Below are 23,783 nucleotides of genomic sequence, written 5' to 3'. Positions count from 1 at the left end.
CTGTGATACGTGTACCACTAGTGGTACGCAGGCTTCCTTCTAATGGTACGCAGAGGAATGAAATATGTCAAGTACATGCTACACACATTTCAAAATATATCAAAAATTATGTATTTAATATGCCATATATGACATATAGCCCATATTTCTGAGGTAATCTGCCACGTTTTTTATCTGTGCAGAGTTGTAGCTGCTTTACTAGGCCTACTAGGCTACTGTATTTCAATACTGCTCATTTTGCTGGTTCTTGGAGAGACAATGTTTTTCTGAGGTGTTACTTGATGAATAATGTTTGAGAACCACTGTCTTAGGACAAATAATCATAGGTGTCTATAACAACACATGCTTGATTGCCCAGATCATTACAATCAGTACATCTGAATGGTGCCTTTTAGTAAGCATAGTTCTTCACGAATACCAGTTTAATACTTTATATAATTACACATGTGAAGCATCACAGTGGTGCAGTGGGTAGCACAATCGCTTGACAGCAAGAAGGTCGCTGGTTCGAGCCTCAGCTGTGTCAGTTGGCATTTTTGTGTGGAGTTTGCATGTTCTCCCCGTGTGAGATTTCCTCCAGGTGCTCTGGTTTCCCCAAAGTCCATAGATGTGGTATGCATGCGGTGTGTGTGAATGAGTGTGCATGTTTCCCAGTAATGGGTTGCAGCTGGAAGGGCATCTGCTGCGTAAAGCATGTGCTGGATAAGTTGGTGGTTCCTTCCACTATGGTGACCCCAGATTAATAAAGGGACTGAGCTGTAAAGCAAATGAATAAATATATATGAGTAATATATCACACGAGGAGCAGTGTGATGTGGCCTTCTATCAGTTTTTTGTATTTCTGTTTGTTGTATCGGCCTGTTGTTATTGCAATAATAAAAAAATGAATCTTTTTTTTTTTTAAAGTGTGATGTGGCTGTAGATGAGCACTGGTGGAAGGCATGTGTTATAGTGTACACTAGGCACTCGAGAACGATTGTCCCTCTACCTGTTGTTTCAATCCCCTGATAACTTTGTTCATCTTCAGAGCTCCTTCATCTGTTATAGACAGCAAGAGTCCCGAAATGCTCAAAGTCCCGAAAAGGAACCAAAAACATTGTCAAAACATGTGACGTGACTTTAGTGGTTCAATTGTAATCAAGTTCCAAGAACATTTTGTGTGCAAGAAAATGTAGAAAAAAGCAGCCATGTCCAAAGTAGGAACTGTTGAAGCATATAGTGGCTGTTTTTGCCTCTGTATTCTCTTAATTGAAAATTAAGTCTCTTAATATGAAAAACAGATTTGGAACAAGTAGAGGATGAGTAAATGACAGAATTGTGATTTTTATGTGAACCGCTTTTAATGCTTCTGTAAGTAAAGGTAAATTAAATATTATTACTGAAGATATTGCTAAAGAATGGCAGGAAGCGTGGAACACAGATAATAAGAGACAACAATTCATGTGGAAAAGAAAAGAAAGTCTATATAGGCCTATGAAGATGTAGAAATAGAAAAGAAGAGGTCATAATTATGAGGATGAGATTTGGACTTAGATATTAATAGGAAAGTAATGTGTTGTAGACATACAAGTCATCATAAAGTGGATTTAAAAAGTTAAGAAAATGTTTAGATTTAAGGTTTGAGTGTGAGAGAGCAAATATAGTGTAAAGTGAAAACTATGGGAGAAATGTATCAAAACGTCATGACTGCAACTGTAAGTGGCAAAAAAGCTAAACAAAAAGACTTTTATTTTGGCGTGGCGTGTGACGTCATCAGGTGGCGCCGCTTTAGTGCTGTAATTCAACTGGAGAAAGGTTTGTTTTAAAATGTTTACACAGATATAAACCGATTTAAAGTTAAAGTTCTAAAGTTTTAGGTTTTTTATGCGATGCTAAATTATGTTCCTGCTGTTGGAAATATTACTTTAACCCTTTATACAACTATTTTAGTATTTTAGTTGTACTATTTTATTCTCAGTAACTGAAGGCTGTTGTTTGAATAAAACAACAGAAAAGTGTATAATAAGTGTTTTAATTAAATGTTTCAACTGATTTATTTTTGTTAATTACTCTCAAATAAAGAAAACATTGAAGCAAGTGTTGAAGAGAAGTTATTTTGTTTCTGTTCATTGATTTATTTATTTTAAACATGACATTTTTATTGTTTGTTCATTTTAAACAGGATAAAGTGTCCAAACACAGAGAAAAACTCCAGCTGAAGCGACTGATCTCCACACTGTTATAAAGATGGCGTTTATTAAAGTGGAGAGTGAAGATGTGAAGATTGAAGAAACATTCACAGTCAAACAGGAAGATCTGCAGGAACAAACAGGTTAATTTTCATTCTCAAAGACCAACTCAGTCATTTGATCCTCATTCAGATATATTTTAATAATAAGAATACTAAATTAAATCCATCTTGCAGCCCTGAGTGTGCTGCCTAGTTCTCCTAAATGCACACAAGCACGCATTGACAGACATGAATCAGTTTCTTTCTTGTCACTTGTTCTCATGTCATTATTTTATGTATTATTAGTCTCCCATTTTCTCTACCTTCTTATGGTTATTGCTTTTCTTGTTCTCCTGGTGTTGGTAAAGCATCCTTGGGCGCTGGCGCTATATAAGATAGACAAGAACAATAAATTTAAAAGGTTTACCTGAGCTGACGATGTTTGACCTACAGTATTCTCATAGAAGATATCTGCTATTACAGTTGGCGCAGTACTCTCCATTTGCATATGTCATGTTGATCACAATTCCCTTTTTTCATCAACTTCTTTATGGGTGTAAATTTGTTTCTAGTTCTCACAGATAGTATCTGAGTTAGAATTTCATCATTATCATAATAATTAAATACCAGAGCTATTGACTTTAAACAGGTTTTCCGCTGGGGTCTTAAATTCTAAAATCAAAATTTTAGGCCATAAAAAGTCTTTTAACTTTTTATTCAAAAAGGCCATTTTTACTCTATCCTAATGTTTTAATTATTTTTCTTACAATAACATTTGTTTAAATTTGCTTCATGTGTTTACTGCTCAGGACACTGACCTGGGGCCTGTTTCAGTAAGGAGGTTCAGACAACTCAGAGTTTAAAATTGAGTTTTCGGTTTCAAAAAAGCTGATCTGAGTCAGGTCAATCAACTTTGAGTAGACCAACTCGACTACAAAAAAGGCATTATCAATGAAATTACGAGTGACAATGACAACATCTAAAAAAAAAAAATGAGATCACCATTTCTTTCTCCAGCTGAACTTGATATGATCATTCGAAGTTATAGCAAATATGAGCGTAAATATATTTAAAAAGAAGCAACCATCAGTGAAACAGAGACAGTTAGCATGGGAAAACAGCTGCTCAAATTAATGCGTAATTTTACATTTAAAGTATTTAAATATTTAAGTATAATAAAATAAGTAATGTAATGTGTGACATTTATAAAAAAATTCTAAACTTTTATACACAATCACCAGTATTAATAGGTTTAACAGTGCACTTGTGTGTCTGCCTTTTTATTGATCAAGTGATAGAGTTTGATATAACATTTAGAAGGTTTTAGAAAGAATAATAATCCCATTAATCTAGTAACAGTACGTGTCGAAGGTCAATGAATTTAAGCTAATTATTTATTTTAAAAAGGACAAGCCATTCTCGTATGTGACTTTGTTCTGTGTGACTAAAATGTAGGTAATATCTGTGTTTCCATCCAAATATATTAATTAAATTTATGTGCAAAACTGAAATATCGCTTAAAAGATGTGTGAATAAAGCCGCGTTTTTATCCAATGAGTCAAAAAGAACACAATCGTCACTTCCTTATTAACTGGCGCCAAATATCAACAGTAAAAACAGAATTTACTGAGTAAAATAAGTAAAAATAAGCTGCGTCAATTATTTCTTTATTTAATAAATGTACTTTCGCCTCAGAAGACAATGCTGACACACAATGAACACGTGGGGGCGTTTGAAGCCATGACATGCGGAAACTTTTGACACACTCCAGACGCTCAGAGGTAATTAATAATATACACTGATACTGAAACAGTTAAGGCATTTTAGAATGACTAAAACAATATTTATGACGTGTTACAGTGTGCTCAGCCTGCTGGTTTTTCCATTCACACACATTTTCATCATTTTATGATGACCTTTTTTTAAATGCACATACTGTAATTTGTTCAGTAAAAGTGTTTCAATCATAGTTTATGCGCATATTTTCTATCGAATAAAAGTTTATCCTACTCAATTATGCATGTGTTTTTTATGAATATTTTCAAAAGTTATGTGAATCATGACGTTTCCATCAATCGTTTTTATGCACGTATCCAAAATGAGCATTAAAATAGGTGGGTGGAAACTTAAGGCTAAGGCGAGAAATGCTGCTTCGTCTTTAAAAAAGGGGAGGAGACCAACAGAAACTCTGAGTTTAGAGAATAAAACCTGCTCGTGACCAGGTTAGATTCACAGAGTAATTTACCACAGTAACTGACTCGGAGTTGAAGTTACCTCTCTTTCAGAAACAGGCTTGACTTACCCTGCCTTCTCGAGTTTAACAAACCTGCCATTTTGAAACGGAAAACCCAAAGTTTCTCTCATTTCAGGGTTAAAATACTCTGAGTTTTCACTTAACCTTTCTGAAACAACAACAACAACTTTCATGTTACTTTTACAAACACTCGAATATTTGTGGCGCTTTACAAGCAAGAAATGAAAATATAAACACTTTATTATAAAATATTTATTTTTCCACATTTCCCTAAAAGCAAGCGGAAAATCGTGTCACGTTACGTAACATCCATCCATCGCCATACTGATCCCGCTTTCAGCGGTAAGTTAATGTACACTGATTCCATAAATTAAATCAGGAAATTCTGTTCTTCACACCATGTTTGTCTATGTGCATTGCTCACATGTATATCTAGGTTATTGTATTTTGATAATACACGTTAAAAATAAGTGCTATGTTAGCATGTTAGGCAATAACTTACTTTATTAACGTTACTTTACAAACAGTCTTGGTAGGCAAGTTTATTCAGATAATTTAGCTTAATCTGACAAGATATTTACATTTACGTTTACTCATTTAACGTTAGCAAACGCTTTTATCCAAAGATATGTGTGTGTGTGTGTGTGTGTATATATATATATATATATATATGCAATTTTAATTAATATTTTCTATTGCTATTTTGAGTTAATTGAATTCATAATGTTCCATAGTTTACTTTTACTTACTAATTACATTAAAAATGTCTTTGTTAAATAATTTATACATTTATATATTAAATGATTGAGTAATTAAATATGTTAAATTATTCTATGTGCATATACTGTTACATAAAATGTGTTTTATAGCCTGTAAATAATCTTTTCTATTATTGTATTTTTTTTAAAAAACTTTAAGATACAGTGTTTTCAATGAAAATGTATTTTGTCTATGATTAATATTTATATATATATTTTGTTTCCTTCCAGAGAGAATGAAAAAACCCAAGCAAAAGCCTTGCCATAATTGTGGGGCTTTAAATGTTTCAAACTGCAAAACGTGCAGAAATTGTTTTGCTGCCATTGCTTTAAAAGCAATCATCATGGCAAAACAAAAAAACATTGAGGAGTCGTCATGGGCAGCAAACAACAAAAAACACAGGAATTCTGCCCGTGTTGTAGATTCTGCCCGCACTGCTGTAAGTACATTATTTGAGTACAGAGGCATAGTGTATAGAAAATTATGTTGTCATTATTAGGTAAAACTAAATCAAAAATGTATTTCTGAACAAATGTATTCATGTCAGGTCTGACTATATTAACTGATCATATTTTGATTTTTAGCTATCGATGCAGTTAATCCTTGAGATCCACAACAGCAAGTGTTGTTTTACCAGAAGACTATAATTTATTCTAATCAATTTTCTATCATGATCATTTAAAGAGCAGCTTTTGTGTTATTTTAAAGTGTAATTATATTATGTTTCTGTAAAGTTGTTTAAAAAGATCTAAGGTTGGATTTTTTTTCATTACTTTACATATGTACTGCAGTACATGACATAAACATTTCGGAGCATTTGTGGCAGAGATTATGCAAATGTATTAATTTGATTGTGTTCACATAGATCAGTTGCAGGCAAAAGATTCTGAAAACATAAAGACTTGTTTTGGCAATTCAGAAACTATCTCACTTTGATAATGCAGATTTGCTACACATGTATCTGGGATGGTTGTGCTAATATTATGATTATATTGCATTTTTCTATACTGTTTTTATGTGTTTATTTTTCAGGTTAAAAAATTGGAAATGCTGGGCTATAAGCCATTGTTGTTTATTTCGAAAGAAAAGAAAAAAGGATTCAACGCAGAGCTTATAACAACAATGGGTCCATTTGGAGAGGGACCACAGCAAAAAATTATAGATAAAATGGCCAGGCTGTACGAAGTTTTTATTAAAAGTAAGTGTTGTGGTCATTTGATTACGAAATTCACAAATTTTCAAAGAAATCTCTAACTTTATTTTAAAATTGTTTATAGATTTCCAGAAGTTTCAGAATTCGGCTGCAACAGACCCTGATGTCTGCCAAAACCTAGCATCATCGGTTTCTCCTCCAGCTTCTATTCCTCCATCATCTTCCTCAAGCCTTCCTCCTCCACCATCTTTCCCAAACCTTTCTCCTCCACAAACTTCCTCCAGCTTTCCTCCTTCATTTGCTGTTCCTCCACCATCTTTGCCAAACCTTTCTCCTCCACAGTCTTCTTTCAGCTTTCCCCCTTCATCTGATGTTTCTCCACCATCTTTCCCAAATCTTCCTCCTCCACAATCTTCTTCCAGCTTTCCTCCTTCATCTGCTCCTCCACCTTTATCTTCCAACCTTATTCCTCCAACTAATTCCTCAAGCTTCAGTCCTCCTACCTCCTCTTACATCACCCCTGTTCCACCTGCCCCTTCTTACAAAACACTTCCTGCTCCACCCCCTACTTCCCTCACTACTACACCTACTTCCTCTCTATCAAGTCCTGCAGTCCAGTGCATGACTACAGATTCCGGTGATTCAGGTGACTTTATTTGAACTTTTACACAGCATTTTTTCCATTTTAGTTGGGACAAACAATTTATATAGAAATTTAAAATGAAAATAGTTGTGTAAATACAGTTGAATTCTGAATTATTTGCCCCCTTTTCATTTTTTTCTTTTTAAAGTATTTTTAACATATTTAAATGAAGTTTAAAAGAGCAAGGACATTTTCACAGTATGTCTGATGTCAGTATGTCAGTGTTTTTTTTATCTGGAAAAAGTCTTATTTGTTTAATTTCGGCTAGAATAAAAGCAGTTTTTAATTTTTTAAAAACATTTTAGGGACAAAATTATTAGCCCCTTTAAGCTATATATTTTTTTCAACAAATTGTTAAAAATAACTTGCCTAATTATTCTAACCTGCCTAGTTAACCTAATTAACCTAGGTAAGCCTTTAAATGTTACTTTAAGCTGTATAGAAGTGTCTAGAAAAATATGTAGTAAAATATTATTTACTGTCATCATAGCAAAGATAAAAGGGTCACACTTTACAATAAGGTCCATTAGTTAATGTTAAGTAATGCATTTACTAACATGAACAAACAATGAACAATACATTTACTACAGTATTTATTCTTGTTAATAAACATTAGTTAATGAAAATACAGTAGTTCATTGTTAGTTCATGTTAACTCATGGTGCATTAGCTAATGTTAACAAGCATGGACTTGAATGTTAATAATGCATTAGTAAATGTTAATTATGATTAATAAATGCTGTACATGTGTTGTTCATTAAAAGTTTATGTTAGTAAATGCATTAATTAATGAATCTTATTGTATAGTGTTACTAATAAAATAAATCAGTTATTAGAAATGACTTATTAAAACTATTATGTTTAGAAATGTGTTGAAAAAATCTACTCTACATTAAACAGAAATTGGGAAGAAAAAATAAATAAACAGGAGGCCAATAACTCAGGGGGGCTAATAATTCAGACTTCAACTATATGTGTTATTTTTGTGTGTTTTTACAGATTTATCCTCCAGAGAATGTGTCATAAAAGGGGGCAAACAAAAGAAGTGGATCTACAAACAAGCAGGTAATGTGATATTGCTGTTCTGAAAAAATAAATAAATAGCAGATTCTGAATATTATCTGAATAATTGTATGCATATAAACTTTGTTACATTAAAAACTATATAATGTAATATTTGATTGTTTTCTATTTTTTACAGTTTCCTCAATTCTTTTCTGTTGCCTTGCATTTAATAGTACTATATGGCAATGAGTAAAGAAATTATTAAGAGGATAATTTAATATATAGTATGATTGTAAAATTATAAATTATCAATAATTCTAATATAGGTGAAACGGTGGCACAGTAGGTAGAGTTGTCACCTCAAAGCAAGAAGGTCTCTGGTTTCAGTCCTGGCTGGATAAGTTGGTGTTTCTGTGTGGAGTTTGCATGCTCCCCCCGTGTTGGTGTGGATTTCCTCCTGGTGCTCTGGTTTCCCCCACAGTGCATAGACATGCGGTACAGGTAAATTTGGTAAGCTAAATTGACCGTTGTGAATGTGTGTAAATAAGTGTGTATGGATGTTTCCCAGTGATGGGTTGCAGCTGAAAGGGCATCCGCTGCGTAAAACATGTGCTGGATTAGTTGGCCGTTCATTCTGCTGTGGCGACCCAAGATTAATTAAGGGACTAAGCTGACAAAGAAAAGTAATGAATGAATGAATGAATAAATGATATAATAATGGGGGGAACTATTTGCATTTAGTGTGTCTGTAATAAATAGTAATACTAAGTTTACTTTCTTTTACTCAAACTCACTAAATTGTTCCTATATCAAAACAGAAAAACAACAGATGAAATGGGGAACAGAACTGTATTAGAGATGCCTGAAGAATGTTTATAAAATGTTTGAATTAATAGAATGTCATAATTTCAATATACACACCTGTAAAGCTGCTATGAGAAAGTTGATATTATTCATTCATTCATTCATTTTCTTGTCGGCTTAGTCCCGTTATTAATCCAGAGTCGCCACAGCAGAATGAACCGCCAACTTATCCAGCACGTTTTTACGAAGCGGATGCACTTCCAGCTGCAACCCATCACTGGAAACATCCATACACTTATTTACACACATACACTATGGACAATTTAGCTTACCCAATTCACCTGTACCGCATGTCTTTGGACTGTGGGGGAAACCAGAGCACCTGGAGGAAACCCAAGTGAACACAGGGAGAACATGCAAACTCCACACAGAAATGCCAACTGAGCTGAGGTTCAAACCAGCGACCTTCTTGCTGTGAGGCGACAGCACTACCTACCACTACCACTGCATTGCCCAAAGTTGATGTTATACTCTACACATTTTTTTTTTACAGTAAAACAGAAAAAAAAGATGTGTTTGAATTATGCTATACAAAATATGCTGTTCTCTCATTTGGTGTAAATGTAAATGTTACTATAAATTAAAATTTACATAAAAATTTGAATATAAAACAAACTATAAAACTATTTAAAAAAAAAAAGAATGTTTAATGAGTGAAAGCATTTTACATTTCAAATTTTCATGTTTCACAGTATTTATATCAGACTCATTGCTCTCTGAACTATCCTGCAATATTAAGTATTTTTTGTAAGTAAGAGCGATATATTTCTGCTGCAGAATGGCAAGTACATTCCAACCAGAAAACCTTTCCATATGACAGGATTGTGAAAAGGAGGATGTCCAAAGAAGTAAGACCACTTATTTATGTTTGAATTTACTTAAGTAAAAAAATATAATTTTATAAAAAAAAAAAAAATAAATAAAAAATTTATCCCGTGGTTCTTTTTAATTTAAGCATGATTTAGCTTATAATGTGTGGGTATTTATAGTGGTAGTTGAAATCATTAGAACACAAGGCAAATCTGAAAATGTTGCTTTTTGCCTCTAAAACATTTAATTTTATAATGAGCACAATCATTTTAATCTGATCACAACTAATATAACATGAATTTAGTCCTACTGGTTTGATCCACTGTTAACTATAATATTTGGTATGTGCGTAACATGGTATGTCAGGCATTGTGTCAGCACGTTTCCAGACAACATTAACATTGCTTTCAATGCCTTCTACAACCAAAGCCAATCTAGCTGTGTCACACTCAAATAAATGGTCAGATAGATCCAATGTGCGAGTGAACAAAAAGTATTTATTTGACACAGTCAAACTCAAAAACAGGTGCAACAAATGAGTGCGGTGCTAGGGCAAGGAGAACAGGGCAGGGATCAAGCAGGAAAACAGGCTCTAGAAGAAACTCCTCACGGTCCTGAGCACAGACAGAATAGCACACATAAGCACACGTAACGAACTGACAATGAACACATAACACGTAGCACTTATATAGGCACGATAATGTGAATCAGCTGGCGAACAATCAATCCAACAGGGTGCCGTCATTCCACGTGACCAAAACAATTACACGTGGGCCACAAAAACAAAACAAACCCACATGATCACACAGACATTCCGGAAGAGCGCACAAACCTGCAACCGTGACAAGCTGCTTCTTTGAAAGTACTTGATTGTGTGACATTGACATTGAAAAGTTTTATAGACAATTATGCTGACTTTCTAGATATTTCATATAATAGATATTGTTGTGGCTAGGTCAAACAATTATGCTAAATGTTCAAATAATTTACAGTTAATGTTGCTCAAGGCTCATGTTCTTAAAGGGTGTTGAAGAGGCCAGAGTCAGATGGAAGCCGTGTTCTGGATGGTAAGCGTCACAAATACACAATATAATTCTGTCATACAGTGGTGGAAATATGTTGAACAAACTATGAAAGTTTTTTGATGTTAACAATTTTTCTTGTAGATAATAATGTAAAGAGAAGAGAACCTTTTTTCAAAGCTTAAAATTGTAATAATCTTTAACTAATATATCTGTGTTTGCAGCAAATTACTTATAAAAATTGTTAATTTAAATACCACAGCCTATCCTGTAAAAATAATTATAATTAAATGTCTTTTACTGATTTACAGTGGGATGAAATGGAAAGACTCCTGGGAGCCATTAAATCACTTTTTGTAAAATACAGTGGGTTATAAAAAAGGAATGCTTTTAAAGAAAGATTTGTCTACTGCTGTTGTTGCTATTTTCGGTGCACGTCTTGTTTTTGTTTGTTGTTTTAAATCTACTTTAACTTAGCACATGTTTAAACCCACATTTTGACATTGTATTTTGTTTTATTTTTATTTTTTGAATTGTATTATAATACATTTTTTCTGTTAACCTAGAGTAAAGACTTCCACGCACAAAGATAACCACTTACAGTATTTTCATCTACGTCATATCTGCAGCCACTAAATCCCTCTGCAAAATTGTTTGAATGTTTGTATTTGAAAAAACTAATAAGAAATATATTAATGATTTAAATGTAATAAATGCATTTCTGGTTCCTCAGGAGTTTTATGGCTCACATCAGAGCCATTGAAGTGTGCATTTGCAGCATAGATACATACAAAATTGTTTTTTTTAAATGTTTGTACCACAGAACACAAACTAACACATTTATACATTTTCACTCTGCAATTTATAGTAAGCTATGTGTAGGCACAGTATAACACAAGGCAAAACTATTTATTTAAAAGACATTTGTGAGAAGTGTACTAATTTATGTAGAAATAAGTGCAGAACACACACACACACACAGTGCTCAGCGGAAATTAATATACCCTCTCAGAGATTTTTTCTTTAAATTAATACCTTTTATGGAGTGCTATACAAAAAGGTATTTCTGTATATACATTAAAGTTACATATACATTACACCAAAGTAAAAACTGAAACAAATGTCACAAAAAGATTGATCCCTCTTTTTATTAAGTGCTTTAACTAATTTGTTTCAATATAGTTACTGTGTATATTGTGACACTTGATACAATTTAGTGAATATTACTTTTTACATTGCACTTTTGATTGGTTAATCAAATTAAACTTTAATTACACCTTTATCCACCCCTAAACCTATCCATACCCGCAAACCTGTCCCCACCTTAGCTGTATTTCACCTTCAGAGTATCAGAATTGTTCTAAAAGACATTATGAACACAGTAAGTACAATGTATTTACTTTTTTGATATATATATATATCAAAACGTTTTGGTACATTAATACCAGTGTGTATGGGAGCGCTCTTTCTATGCTGGTACATGTGTCGACACAATACCGGAAACCATCCCATGTGTTTCTTAAGCTGCCCCGAATGAGTGAAACTCTAGGGTTGGGTATCGTTTGGTTTTTCGATACCGGTGCTAAATTGCTACTTTTAAAACGATACCGGTGCCAAAACGGTGCCTGAATCGACACTTTTTAGCCACAAAATGATGGTGGACGACTCTTCAAAAATATTTTATTTGACAAATTATTTTTAAAAAATTATTTTAATAGAACAATATAATTACAGTTTAAAGTAAACATCAGTTCATATTGTATTACATTAATACATTTCCTTTGATCATTTGTTGGTAAGCATGAATTTAAAATTTGCATTATGAAATTACATTAGCTTACTATTAACCTGTGGGGGGCGGGCAGGGGCCACATACTTTTAGGAGCACATTTTAACATATATATCACAAAATACTTAAAACATAATTGGAAGTCATTTATTTTCATGCATCACTCTGCAGTCTTCATAAACAAGATAATTAAATAACTTACTCAAAATAATCTTCCTTGTTCATTTATTTGACAAGCAACGTTGTACTGATGAAGGAGAACACATTTCTAACATTCAAGTACATCAAGGCACATTGCTGCACCTGTACACTTTAACAGGCCTACAGTTGAAGTAATTTTATTTTGCTCTCCCATTCATTTAAAATATTCTTTCTGAAAACTTTTACAGTGTTTCCTAAAACATAATTATTCTGGAGTCAAAATAAGTCATATTTCTTATTGTTTATTTCATGAATAAAAGCTGACTGTTTTTAAATTCAAGACTGCATTTCCTAATGTTAAATTATGTACACTAGATTTCTTATTAATAAGGGTCTCTGCAAAGCCGAGGACTTCCTATATTAAGAGTTAAAATCGCTATTGAAAACAGAAGTCTAATATCATCAACAGTGGACATTTTGATAGTGTTTCACAACATCAACATAACTGAAGTTTAATCTTTTTATTACCTGTGTCAATTTGGGCATCAACTTCTGACGAGTGCGGGGAGCTGATGCGCGCAGCTCCGTCACAGAGATAGCATAGTGCCAAGAAAACAGAGGGAGCGAGCATAAGCGAGTGCCGGAGGGAGCTAAAGCACGCGAGAGAGGCTCTGCCTTTGAGCCCCCAAATGTGTCATTAAGTTTGACATGTTTCCCCCTTACACACACTTTTGTAAAGACAGTTGCTGTGTAAGAATCCTTGCTTGTAAAATACGCTTTAGAATGCTTAGTTTAAGCAAATTGGATGAACGTGATCACGCATGTTGATCTGAAGAGTGTCGCTCTCGCTCACCGAAAACCACTGGTTCCAGGCTAAATGCTCTGTACTCTGCACGTTGCGTGCGTCTGTTCCCTAGCGACAATAACAATCGCCTGATATCGCTTGTCCGTATTCCTCAAAGTTGTTTAGAATTAAATGTTTAGTGATGCTGTGACGCAATGCCTATATGTGTATAGGTATACTTTTTTCATGCACCCCTCACGTCCATCCCGCAGCACCGAAATTCATACGCTGATTTAATACCGGTACATACCAGTTACCAAGGTACCGGTGCTATAATGGCACCGGGTTTCGGTACCCAACCCTAGTACACACTGATCATGTCTACAGTTTATCTCCAGTGTGAATCCTCTGATGTGTTTTCAGGGTTCCTAATTGAGTAAACCTCTTACTGCAGTGTGAACACTTGTACGGTTTTTCTCCAGTGTGAATCCTCTGGTGCCGTTTCAATTCTGCAGCTGTAATAAAAGTCTTCTCACACTCCAAGCACACATACTCTTTTACACTAGTGTGAATCTTCATGTGGTTTTTAAGGTATGATGATTGGCTAAAACTCTTCCCACATTGAGTGCATGTGAATGGTTTCTTTCCAGTGTGGATCATGATGTGTTGATTAAGGTGTGATGAGTGGATGAAACTCTTCCCACACTGAGGGCATGTGAATGGTTTCTCTCTAGTGTGGATCCTCATGTGTAGATTAAGGGATGATGATTTGCTGAAACTCTTCCCACACTGAGTGCATGTGAATGGTTTCTCTCCAGTGTGGATCCTCATGTGTTGATGAAGGGATGATGAGTGGCTGAAACTCTTCCTACACTGAGGGCATGTGAATGGTTTCTCTCCAGTGTGGATCCTCATGTGTTGAGTAAGGGATGTTGATAGGCTGAAACTCTTCCCACACTGAGTGCAAGTGAATGGTTTTTCTCCGGTATGGATCCTCATGTGTTTATTAAGGGATGATGAGCAGCTAAAACTCTTCCCACACTGAGTGCATGTGAAAGGTTTTTCTCCGGTGTGGATCTTCATGTGTCTATAAAGCGACGATGATTTGCTAAAACTCTTCCCACACTGAGGGCATGTTAACGGTTTCTCTCCAGTGTGGATCCTCATGTGTAGATTAAGGAATGATGAGTGGTTGAAACTCTTCCCACAATGAGTGCATGTGAATGGTTTTTCTCCGGTGTGGATCTTCATGTGTCTATAAAGCGATGATGATTTGCTAAAACTCTTCCCACACTGAGTGCATGTGAATGGTTTCTCTCCAGTGTGGATCCTCATGTGTTTATTAAGGTGTGATGATTGGCTGAAACTCTTCCCACACTGAGTGCATGTGAATGGTTTCTCTCCAGTGTGGATCCTCATGTGAGTCTTTAATTTGCTTTTGCTTGCCAAACTCTTGTCACACGGAGTGCAGGTAAAACAACTCTTGTCTCTCACTTTTAACACACCATCAGTCTCTAAATGAGTTTTGTCCTCAATTTTGACATGATGTTCCTCCTCTTTACTCTCCTCGTAGTCTTTAATTAGGTCTGAAATAAAAATAAGTTTACTTTTTAGTAAATCATTAAAACTCAGTGAAAAGGAAGTGAAAACATTAGCTACACAAATCTTAATTTTGATGCACATTAAATGTAAAGACAAAGCAGATCATATTTAGATTGATCTTGTCATATTTACCTCCTGGAGTCCATTACACAGATACACATTTAAGCAGATTCTAATATGATTATTCCCAGATTAATTTTGGTTATATTGATGAGACAAAAATTTAAAAGCTGTAAATGGTCAGTTTCTATTTGTATATATTCGTAATCACAACAAAACAGTTTGTTTTTGTAAAACTTGTAAAGCAGATATGGAATGCTTTTTCATTCTGTGCCTGACTGGTAAACCTGTTAGAACAAACAGCTGAATCTCTGCTAATATTTGCCTCATAGACATATATGACACATGTATAATATCTGCATAAAGCTTTAAATCTGCACCTTTAAATGACAAATGTTCTAGAGGTATGTAATCTGTAACAAATGCAAAGCAGAAATCTAACACTTAACTGTTTAGTCAAAGATAACACAATTAAACACATTGTGCAGTTTTTAAATCAAGGTTTTTATTCTTAAATTGAAGACAAAATACTGAACTACACTGACTTGTGTGAAAAAAGAAATTCCCATTAGAACAATTTTAATTTATCACACCTGCTTCAAGTTCTCTAGCCACACCCAGACCTGATTACTACCACACACGTTCGCAATCAAGAACACACCTAAATAGGACCTGTCTGACAAAGTGAAGTAGACCAAAAAAAGCCTCAAAGCTAGATATCATGCCAAAATCTAAAGACCTTTAAACACAAATGAGAAAGAAAATACGTGTGTCACGAGTTAAAAAAAAAAAAAAGAGTGAGCTCAAATGCAAGTCTTTATTGAGAAGCGAGTCTTGGAAAAACCAAAAGTCAAAGTAAACACCAGGTCGGGTGAGCGCTGAGGAAGTGCCGTAGGAAAAAACAACCAGACACTCACTCACTGGTGGTCTTGGAAACATACAGGGTGAGTAACAAAATAATATGCACACAAATGATCGATAACATACTGACAAACATGAAGGGGAATGATGTGGTATAAACAGGAAAAAAGGGAAACGAGAGCTTCTGTGACTGCAAATAAAAGCAGATGACAAGAGATAATCTGTAATACAGATCAAAGCCCCTTTCACACAGTGATACCGGTAAATATGCAGAAAATTTCCGGAACGACTTTACCGGTATATTCAAAAAAGCGCTGTTCACACAGGCGAGGACGTTACGGAAATTTTCCAGAAAAGACCTTTCACACATCCATTCCAAAATACCGGTAAATTCTGACATCATTTACCACAAATGAGCCTTAAACGGCTGCGCTTGTATTTGTAAACATTTTACTACATTACAAACTCTGTGGATGATCAATATTGTGAACAATACAGTATTGTGAACAATTCTTCGAACAACTTCGAAGAAAACATATGGAGGATCACTTTGGCATGTCGAGATGTTCATAATATGTGCGTGTGCTGGTGCTCACAGGCTGTTTCACAGGCACACGCTAAGCGTGAAGGTAAACAAACAGCGGCTTATCATAAGCATCTCATCGATGATTATTTACACAGTTGGCATTAAGAAGAACATATAAACATTATCTGACTAACTTCTAACTAAATGCGTCTGACTGTTCTGATTGGCTAAAGCAGGTGTCTCACGTCAGCACGTTCTAGACGTGCACGCGCTCTTTCCGGCAATCTTCCTTCTGCATTCACACAGCGCAGCATTCCGGCAAATTACCGGGAATGTTACAACTTCTCTTTCCGGAAAATAGCCAGAACAAATTTACCGGTATTTTCAAAAAGGACCTGTTCACACATACAACTTTTCCGGAAAATTGCCGGTAATTTTCCGGAAAGGTCTGCATGTGTGAAAGGGGCTCAAGAGAAGAGAGCCAAAGAGTAAGGTATCAAAGGAGGATGTCACATCAAAGATTCAAGAGTTACCACTCAGTGGGTTATGTCACAAGACTCGCGTCACTTTATTGTGGCTTTGAGGCTCAATGGGATTCTAATTACTGGCCAAAGTTATATAAAATTACACTTTATTACAATATATATGTTGAATATAAATAATTATAATATGTATTATATAATATTAAATTCAATTACATGGGGGCCATGGGGGGTGGTTCGTTCGAACAACCCGAAACCCCCTGGCTACGGGCATGGCACAGTGATCTGTGTCATTACAATGGCTTTTCCCACAGCTGGTGGCGAACACGAGAGTTCGGTTTGAGTTCAGTGTAGTGCATACATTTTCATTGTTTTCACTGTAAAATCCTCACTGTGTGCGCAGATTAAAGAGACATTTATGCAGAATGCATCTTTGCACCCAAAAACGTCAAACGCAGCACCAGGAACAGATTAAAACAGTTGTTATGTGAACTTGATGTAAAAAAGCCTGCAATGCTTGCACCGCCTTTGTGCTCTACTTATTGGCTCACTGCTCTACAACTGAATGCAAATGATTGGTTAATATCAGCTGTCAATCACTCAGTCAATGCCTTCTGCCTTCAGATGATACAACTGCGAAAATGTGAAGCGCTGAAGATGAGAGAATGAAAATAACATACAGATTTACCAAAAGTTATTAATAACGGCACATCTTATTAGTGATCATGTGCTGAGTGTTAATCTACCATTTACACTTTTCCAAGAGTGGATAAAAGACTTCTAGTTGCTTCAAGTCCACAGGTAACAGTGTTTGGCACTGAACCTACACATTTAAGTGCAAGAGGTATTGTATAATCCTTCATTTAATCCTCACGATGCTGTCAACCGTGCAAGCGGCAGCTATATGTAACATTTAACACAGCTCATGAAAAGACTGTTATTGCTATTAAGATGACATGCAAATAATAAGTTATATATCAATATAAATGTGGGACGGGGCGATGGATCGTGATGCCGGATCAGCATCGTGAAGTTTGTCGGCCATCGGCAATGGACAATGGCATCTAAAAAAAAATACAATTGATCAGCTACACTCAACATCATCTTCTGAAGAGCTTCATAAGAAAATACTTATTCTGCAAGCGGGATAACTCCTTGAGGATCTCCTCATAATATCACGCTAGATTCATTATGAACATGGAGCTGGCAGGTTATTGTGTTACCAACTGAGACAATCCTCAGCAGCTGGTGTTATAGTAGCAGTTAGTAAGGATGATGGCAGTATTATTACTGAACAAAAGGGTATTAGTGATAAATTTAAAAACTTCTATAAAATTTTTTACAGCTCTGAGGTAAACTAAATTGTACGTTTTGAGAGCTTTTTTAATGATTAAGGATTACCATCCCTCTGTGATTTAGATCAGTTGACAAAAGAAGGAATTTTAACACCTTCTGAAATTGAAAATACAATAAAAAAAAATAAAAATCAGAAAAGCACCAGGCCCTGATGGCTTCCCGGCTGAGTTTTATAAGAAGTTTTGTGCCAACTTAACACCCCTGTTGTGCAAGGTATTCGCTAAAGCTCTTGTATCGGAATCACTCCCCCCTTCATGACATAGGCTGTTATAACAGTACTTCTTCAAAAGGTTAAGGATCCACTTAAATGTGAATCTTATCGTCCGATCAGCTCACTCTGCTGTATAAAATCCTGCCAAAAGTGCTGGCAACCAGAGGGGAGTCAGTCATGAGAAAGATAATTCACCCAGGTCTAACTGCTTTTATTGTTGGGAGACAGTTATCTTACAACCTTCGTTGCTTATTTAATATTATTTATTTACCTAAAAATAATACCAATCCAGAGCACTTAATTACTTTAGATGCCCATAAGGCATTTGAAAGAATAGAGTATATCTATTCATTTACAGTGCTTAAAAATTTGGTTTTGACCCTGGACCAAATGGCTTGTTTCCACTGACTGGTACAGTATGGTACAGTTCGGGTCGGTACGGGTCACCTTTATCAGGCTTGCGTTTCCACTACCAAGGGTACCCTTTTAGTGGGCGTGGTGTATGACAAAGTTTCAGTCGACGTCATTTTCGCTCGAGAAAATGTCTACAATAAAGCTGCACAGGTCGTTCACATATCATATGAAAAGCACTTCTCACAAAACAGATGCTTTACACACATAAATACTTGTGTATAAATGTTTATTACTAACTTTTCTATGAACATTAGTTGATTTTAACTGCAGATCAATGACGGTGCGAAATAGCCTACTGTAACGTCTGTAATTATATAAAGTAAAAAAATAAATGAAGATATATGAACACATACAGACCCTTACAGTCTCCGATATGTTACCAACTACAGAACTACACAAAGCAGACATTTCATCCTTAATTAGGTTCAATACAACACAAAGTATAGCCAGGGCCGGAGCAAGCTGAACTGCCGCTCTAGGCAGAGGACGATCATGCCGCCCTCAACCCCAATGTGAAAATGAAAGTGACCGGTTATGAAAATGAAGTGAGGTGTCGCAGACCTTTTTTTCAGCACACTATGCGCGGATATAACTGAGGACGCGCGGGTGCTGAAGGAGGGAGGGAGGGAGGTGTCGCGGACACTGCGCTCTCTATTCTGCCGCCTTATGCGTGGATGTACCTGAGGAAGTGCGGGTGTCGCGGACCTCAATTCTGCCGCCCTATGTGCGGATATAACTGAGGACACGCGGGTGCTGATGGAGGTGTCGCTGAGGCCGCCCTCTCTATTCTGTCGTCTATGGGCGAATATATCTGAGGACGCGGGTGGTAAGGGAGGTGTCGCAGATGCCGCCCTCTCTATACTGCCGCCCTAGGCAGCCGCCTAGGTCGCCTCTATAGACGCACCGGCCCTGAGTATAGCCTACTGTCAGAGTAAACCTCTCATCTGTGTCTGTAATCTTCAGCAGCACATGTAGCCTCTGTTAGAGTCATTCCATTATTCCCAGTTCATATTAGTCCAAAAGGTGACAATAAAGATTAAGACAAGGCAGTTTGTTCACGTTTGCTGAAGAAATAACGTGCTCCTTGGCTTCGCCTTTTTTCCGCGCTCCACTCCCGCGTTTGTCCTTTTCTTTCTGAATGTGTCACAGAATGTGTCCCGCGTTTGTCAGCTTCTCACAGGACCGGGTTTCCAAAGCTTGTCAATAATCAAGCGCATGTTATTATTATCAGCTCAAGAAGTTTGTTATTTCAGATAGAGACGCGCGGCGAGCACAAGGAAGAAAGCGAAACCACTCAGGCTTCAGACTGGCTCATAAAAAACTATGCGGCACAGGGTAAATCCGCTCTTCTCCATGGCTTTGTGGCTGTTTATCAAGATGACGACAGGGTTTGTTTGAGCCCGGATCGACCATGGCTGCATATGTATTTATAATTCCGCTGTAATCATTTGCTGTGTATTTTAAACATGGCGGGTCCGTTATTTAGATTCTGGCTTGTTGTGTCTACGAATGATGTATCTCTGTAAACCAATAGCGTTCAGCTGCGCATCTAGCTCCGCCTTTTAGGGCCTACTCACACTATGCCATCCGTACCGTGCCCAGGCCCCTTTCCCGGATCGTTTGAGAAGTGTGAGTGCGCTGAATCGGGCTCAAGCATGGTTCACTTGGCCGGCCCTGGCCCGGTTGGAAGAGGTGGGCCTGAGCGCGGTTCACTTGGGCTTTGGCGCGGTACACTTGTGTGTGAGTGCAAAACGCGGCAAAGCCCAAAACTGAAAGCGAGACGTGACTTTTAAGGGAGTGTTTCATATGGATTTATTAATCATTCTTACTGTTCAGAGATCGCAAACTGCCGTAGTTTATTAAAGACGAGAACTCCTCACAGCACGACAGCTGCACGCCTTTAGCAGACCTCCTCATTCCTGCAGCACGAGAGCTTAATGATTGTTTATGAGCGCCAAAAGTGGCAGATCTGTTCGGCGAAATATCTGACTGCGTGTCACCGCATCCCTAAGGACTGTTTGGCAAAATATTTGACTGCATGTCACTGCATAACTAACGACTGAAACGATATAACAAGAGAAATCTCCACTGTGCTGCTGAGAGAGCGCTTCTCACTGAACAGCGCAGCAGTGATGACGTAAGCGTGCCGAGGCCCGTTTGTGGTGTGAGTGCGGGCCGTCGGGGCAGACAGGAGGGGGGACAAGCGTGCTTTGGCCCGGTTCGAGGCAACTTTACCTAGTGTGAGTACGGCCTTAGTGTTTGGGACTCTTTCGAAAGGGTGCCAAAAAAGTGGTACGGTACGGTTTGGTTCGGTACGCCTTTTAACAGTGGAAACGGCCATAAAAGCGTACCAAACCGAACCACTTAGTGGAAACAGTCCATAAGAGCTTGATTAACATGGTAAACAATATAGAGACTTCTAAATGAATGAATGTGCGAATATAAAACCAACTTTACCTCTATATGACTGAGTTGATGTTTGAGAATGAAAACCAACCTGTTTGTTCCTGCAGATCTTCCTGTTTGACTGTGAATGTTTCTTCAATCTTCACATCTTCACTCTCCTCTTTAATAAACGCCATCTTTATAACAGTGTGGAGATCAGTCGCTTCAGCAGGAGTTTTTTCTCTGTGTTTGGACACTTTATCCTGTTTAAAATGAACAAAACAATAAAAATGTCCTGTTTAAATAAGTAAAAAAAAATTAACAGAAATAAAATAACTTCTCTTCAACACTTGCTTCAACAGTTATAAAAAAGAAATCAGGTATGTCCAAGCATAGAGGTAAAGTTGGTTTTATATTCGCACATTCAGACTTTTCTCTTAATAATATAACTTCATAAAAGTATTATTTGCAAACTCTAAATAGCGAAATCATATTACCAGCCAATGACTATCAAAGTACGGCATTGTTCACAGTCCAATAAACAATGTTGTTTAGAAGTCATACTTGCATGCTAATTCAAATCGAATATTAAAAGTAACATGGTGAACAATATAGAGACTTATAAATGAACGAATGTGTGAATATAAAACAAACTTTACCTCTATAGTCAGAGCTATAAAGAATGAGCTGATTAAAACTAGTACTCCGTTTCTCATGGATGTATATTTAGAATGGAATGACATTATGCTATTTAATCGATTAAACCTTCATTAAAACACCTATTACACACTGTTTCTGTTTATTTAGTTTATTCAAACAATAGCCCTCATTACTGTGAGTAAAATACTACATAGTGTTCAAATAATGTTGTCAACAGCAGCATTATGCATTAACAGCATAATTTAGCATCAGATGAAAAAAGCCTAAAACTTTAATCTATCGCTTTATATAAGTGTAAACGCTTTAAAACAAACCTTTCTCCAGCTGAATCCAGCGCAAGAGCGGCGCAGACTTATGACATCACATCACGCCAAAATAAAAGTCTTTTCTTTTGTTTCGCTTTTTTTGCTACTTGCTACTTCTTCTTCTTCTTCTTTGCTGTTTTATGGCAGTCGGCAACCAACTTTTGGTGCGCCACCTACTGTACTGGAGTGTGAGCCTGAGTTTGCTACCTCCCGGAGAGAAAAAAAAAATCCTATTAACATACCTACATCTTTATTCTTTTAAATCCTGTTAATTAATCCTGTTTTCCTTAGATATTTCACTAAACTTTCATTGTTATCGTTTCCAAGTATAATTTTTACGCTGATTTCTGAAAAGTTTTGTTTTATAATTTCTTTCTTTAATATTTCTCTTTCTATTATGAATTTCTTGCAGTAACATAAAACATGTTCAACTGATCCTCCTCCTGACAATTATCACACAATCCAGTTGGATGTTTTCCTATTAAATGTAATGTTTTATTTAAGCCTGTGTGTCCCATTTTTAACCGTGTTATTATTCCTTCTATTTTATTATTTCCTTTACCTTTCCTCCAATTTCCTACTTTCTCTTGTAATCTATAGTAATGTCTACCCGTTATATCCCTATCCCAATTATACTGCCACTGTTTTAATATATTCTTCTTCACTATAACTTTTGCTTCTGTTTTACTTAACAAGATATTCATAATTTCGTCTAGTTTGCATGCTTCCTTAGCTAAAAAATCTGCTGTTTCATTTCCTTTAATTCCTATATGTGCTGGAATCCACATAAATACTATTCTAATATTTGCTCTCTGAAGTCTAAATAAAATTTCATATATTTCATTCATATATGCAATCCTGTCTGTTCTTTGATGTCATTGACTTGATTGAACTTAATGCTGAATAGGAATCTGAACATATAACTACTTTCTTTAATCCACTTTCCTCTATCCAATAAAGCGCAGCAATTATAGCCATCAGTTCTACTGTATATATTGTTAGGTAATTGGTTGTTCTTTTCTTAATTGATATGTCTAATTTTGGTACAAATACACCAAACCCTGTTCTGCCCAAATCCAAATTTACTGACCCATCTGTGTATACTTCTGTATATTCTTTATATTTTGTCATAATTTTATCTTCAATTATTCCAGACATATTAGCGATGTTTCTATAGTCCTGGCTATTGCTAAGTAATTCCAAATCAACTAATCCTAAAGGATATAACCATGGTGGTGTTGTTGCTATTGGTACTGTTTTGTTAAAGCCTTTATCAATTAATTCCATCTCTTTAGCTACTTCCATGCTATCTCTTCCAAAAAAGAGAGTTTTGTTTTTTTCATATTCCCATCTTGGAATAAGAACTCTTTTTGCTGGATTACTATTTATTTCCTGCCCTTGTAGATTTATCCAATAATTCATCATTATTTGTTTCCTTCTTAGCTCCAGTGGTATTTCTCCCATTTCTACATGAAGTGCTGAGATTGG

At 36.1% G+C, this 23,783-nt stretch overlaps 2 protein-coding genes across 5 annotated transcripts; one reads left to right on the top strand and one right to left on the bottom strand.

Moving 5' to 3' along the window:
• Positions 1 to 1,733: 1,733 nt before the first annotated feature.
• Positions 1,734 to 11,447, top strand: si:ch211-142b24.8. Of its 2 annotated transcripts, none has more exons than XM_005168021.6 (9): positions 1,734 to 1,794; positions 2,162 to 2,311; positions 5,453 to 5,661; positions 6,255 to 6,420; positions 6,500 to 7,021; positions 8,018 to 8,083; positions 9,665 to 9,735; positions 10,721 to 10,764; positions 11,031 to 11,447. In XM_005168021.6, the coding sequence occupies exons 2-9, from the start codon at positions 2,227 to 2,229 to the stop codon at positions 11,077 to 11,079; spliced, it is 1,212 nt and encodes a 403-aa protein (XP_005168078.1). In that variant the 5' UTR covers positions 1,734 to 1,794; positions 2,162 to 2,226; the 3' UTR covers positions 11,080 to 11,447. The 2 variants fall into 2 exon arrangements, with proteins under 2 accessions (XP_005168078.1, XP_073804771.1); XM_073948670.1 differs by having other exon boundaries at positions 10,690 to 10,764.
• si:ch211-142b24.6 lies at positions 10,175 to 22,344 on the bottom strand. 3 transcript variants are annotated; one of them, XR_012402559.1, is made up of 4 exons: positions 22,305 to 22,344; positions 21,443 to 21,593; positions 13,178 to 15,019; positions 10,175 to 10,311 (listed from the first exon to the last, which is right to left on the bottom strand). XR_012402559.1 is itself a non-coding variant. In XM_017355570.4 (3 exons), exons 2-3 carry the CDS (start codon positions 21,525 to 21,527, stop codon positions 13,815 to 13,817), a joined length of 1,290 nt encoding a protein of 429 aa, XP_017211059.1. In that variant the 5' UTR covers positions 21,528 to 21,593; positions 22,305 to 22,344; the 3' UTR covers positions 10,175 to 13,814. The 3 variants fall into 3 exon arrangements, 2 of the variants coding, with proteins under 2 accessions (XP_017211059.1, XP_073804692.1); XM_017355570.4 differs by having other exon boundaries at positions 10,175 to 15,019; XM_073948591.1 differs by lacking the exons at positions 10,175 to 10,311; positions 22,305 to 22,344 and having other exon boundaries at positions 11,843 to 14,633; positions 14,801 to 15,019; positions 21,443 to 21,595.
• Positions 22,345 to 23,783: the final 1,439 nt, after the last annotated feature.

This window comes from Danio rerio, chromosome 4, assembly GCF_049306965.1.
Source record: "Danio rerio strain Tuebingen ecotype United States chromosome 4, GRCz12tu, whole genome shotgun sequence".
NCBI lineage: Eukaryota > Metazoa > Chordata > Actinopteri > Cypriniformes > Danionidae > Danio > Danio rerio.
Note: the sequence above shows the minus strand (reverse complement) of the source record. Positions and strands in the feature narration are given on the sequence as shown.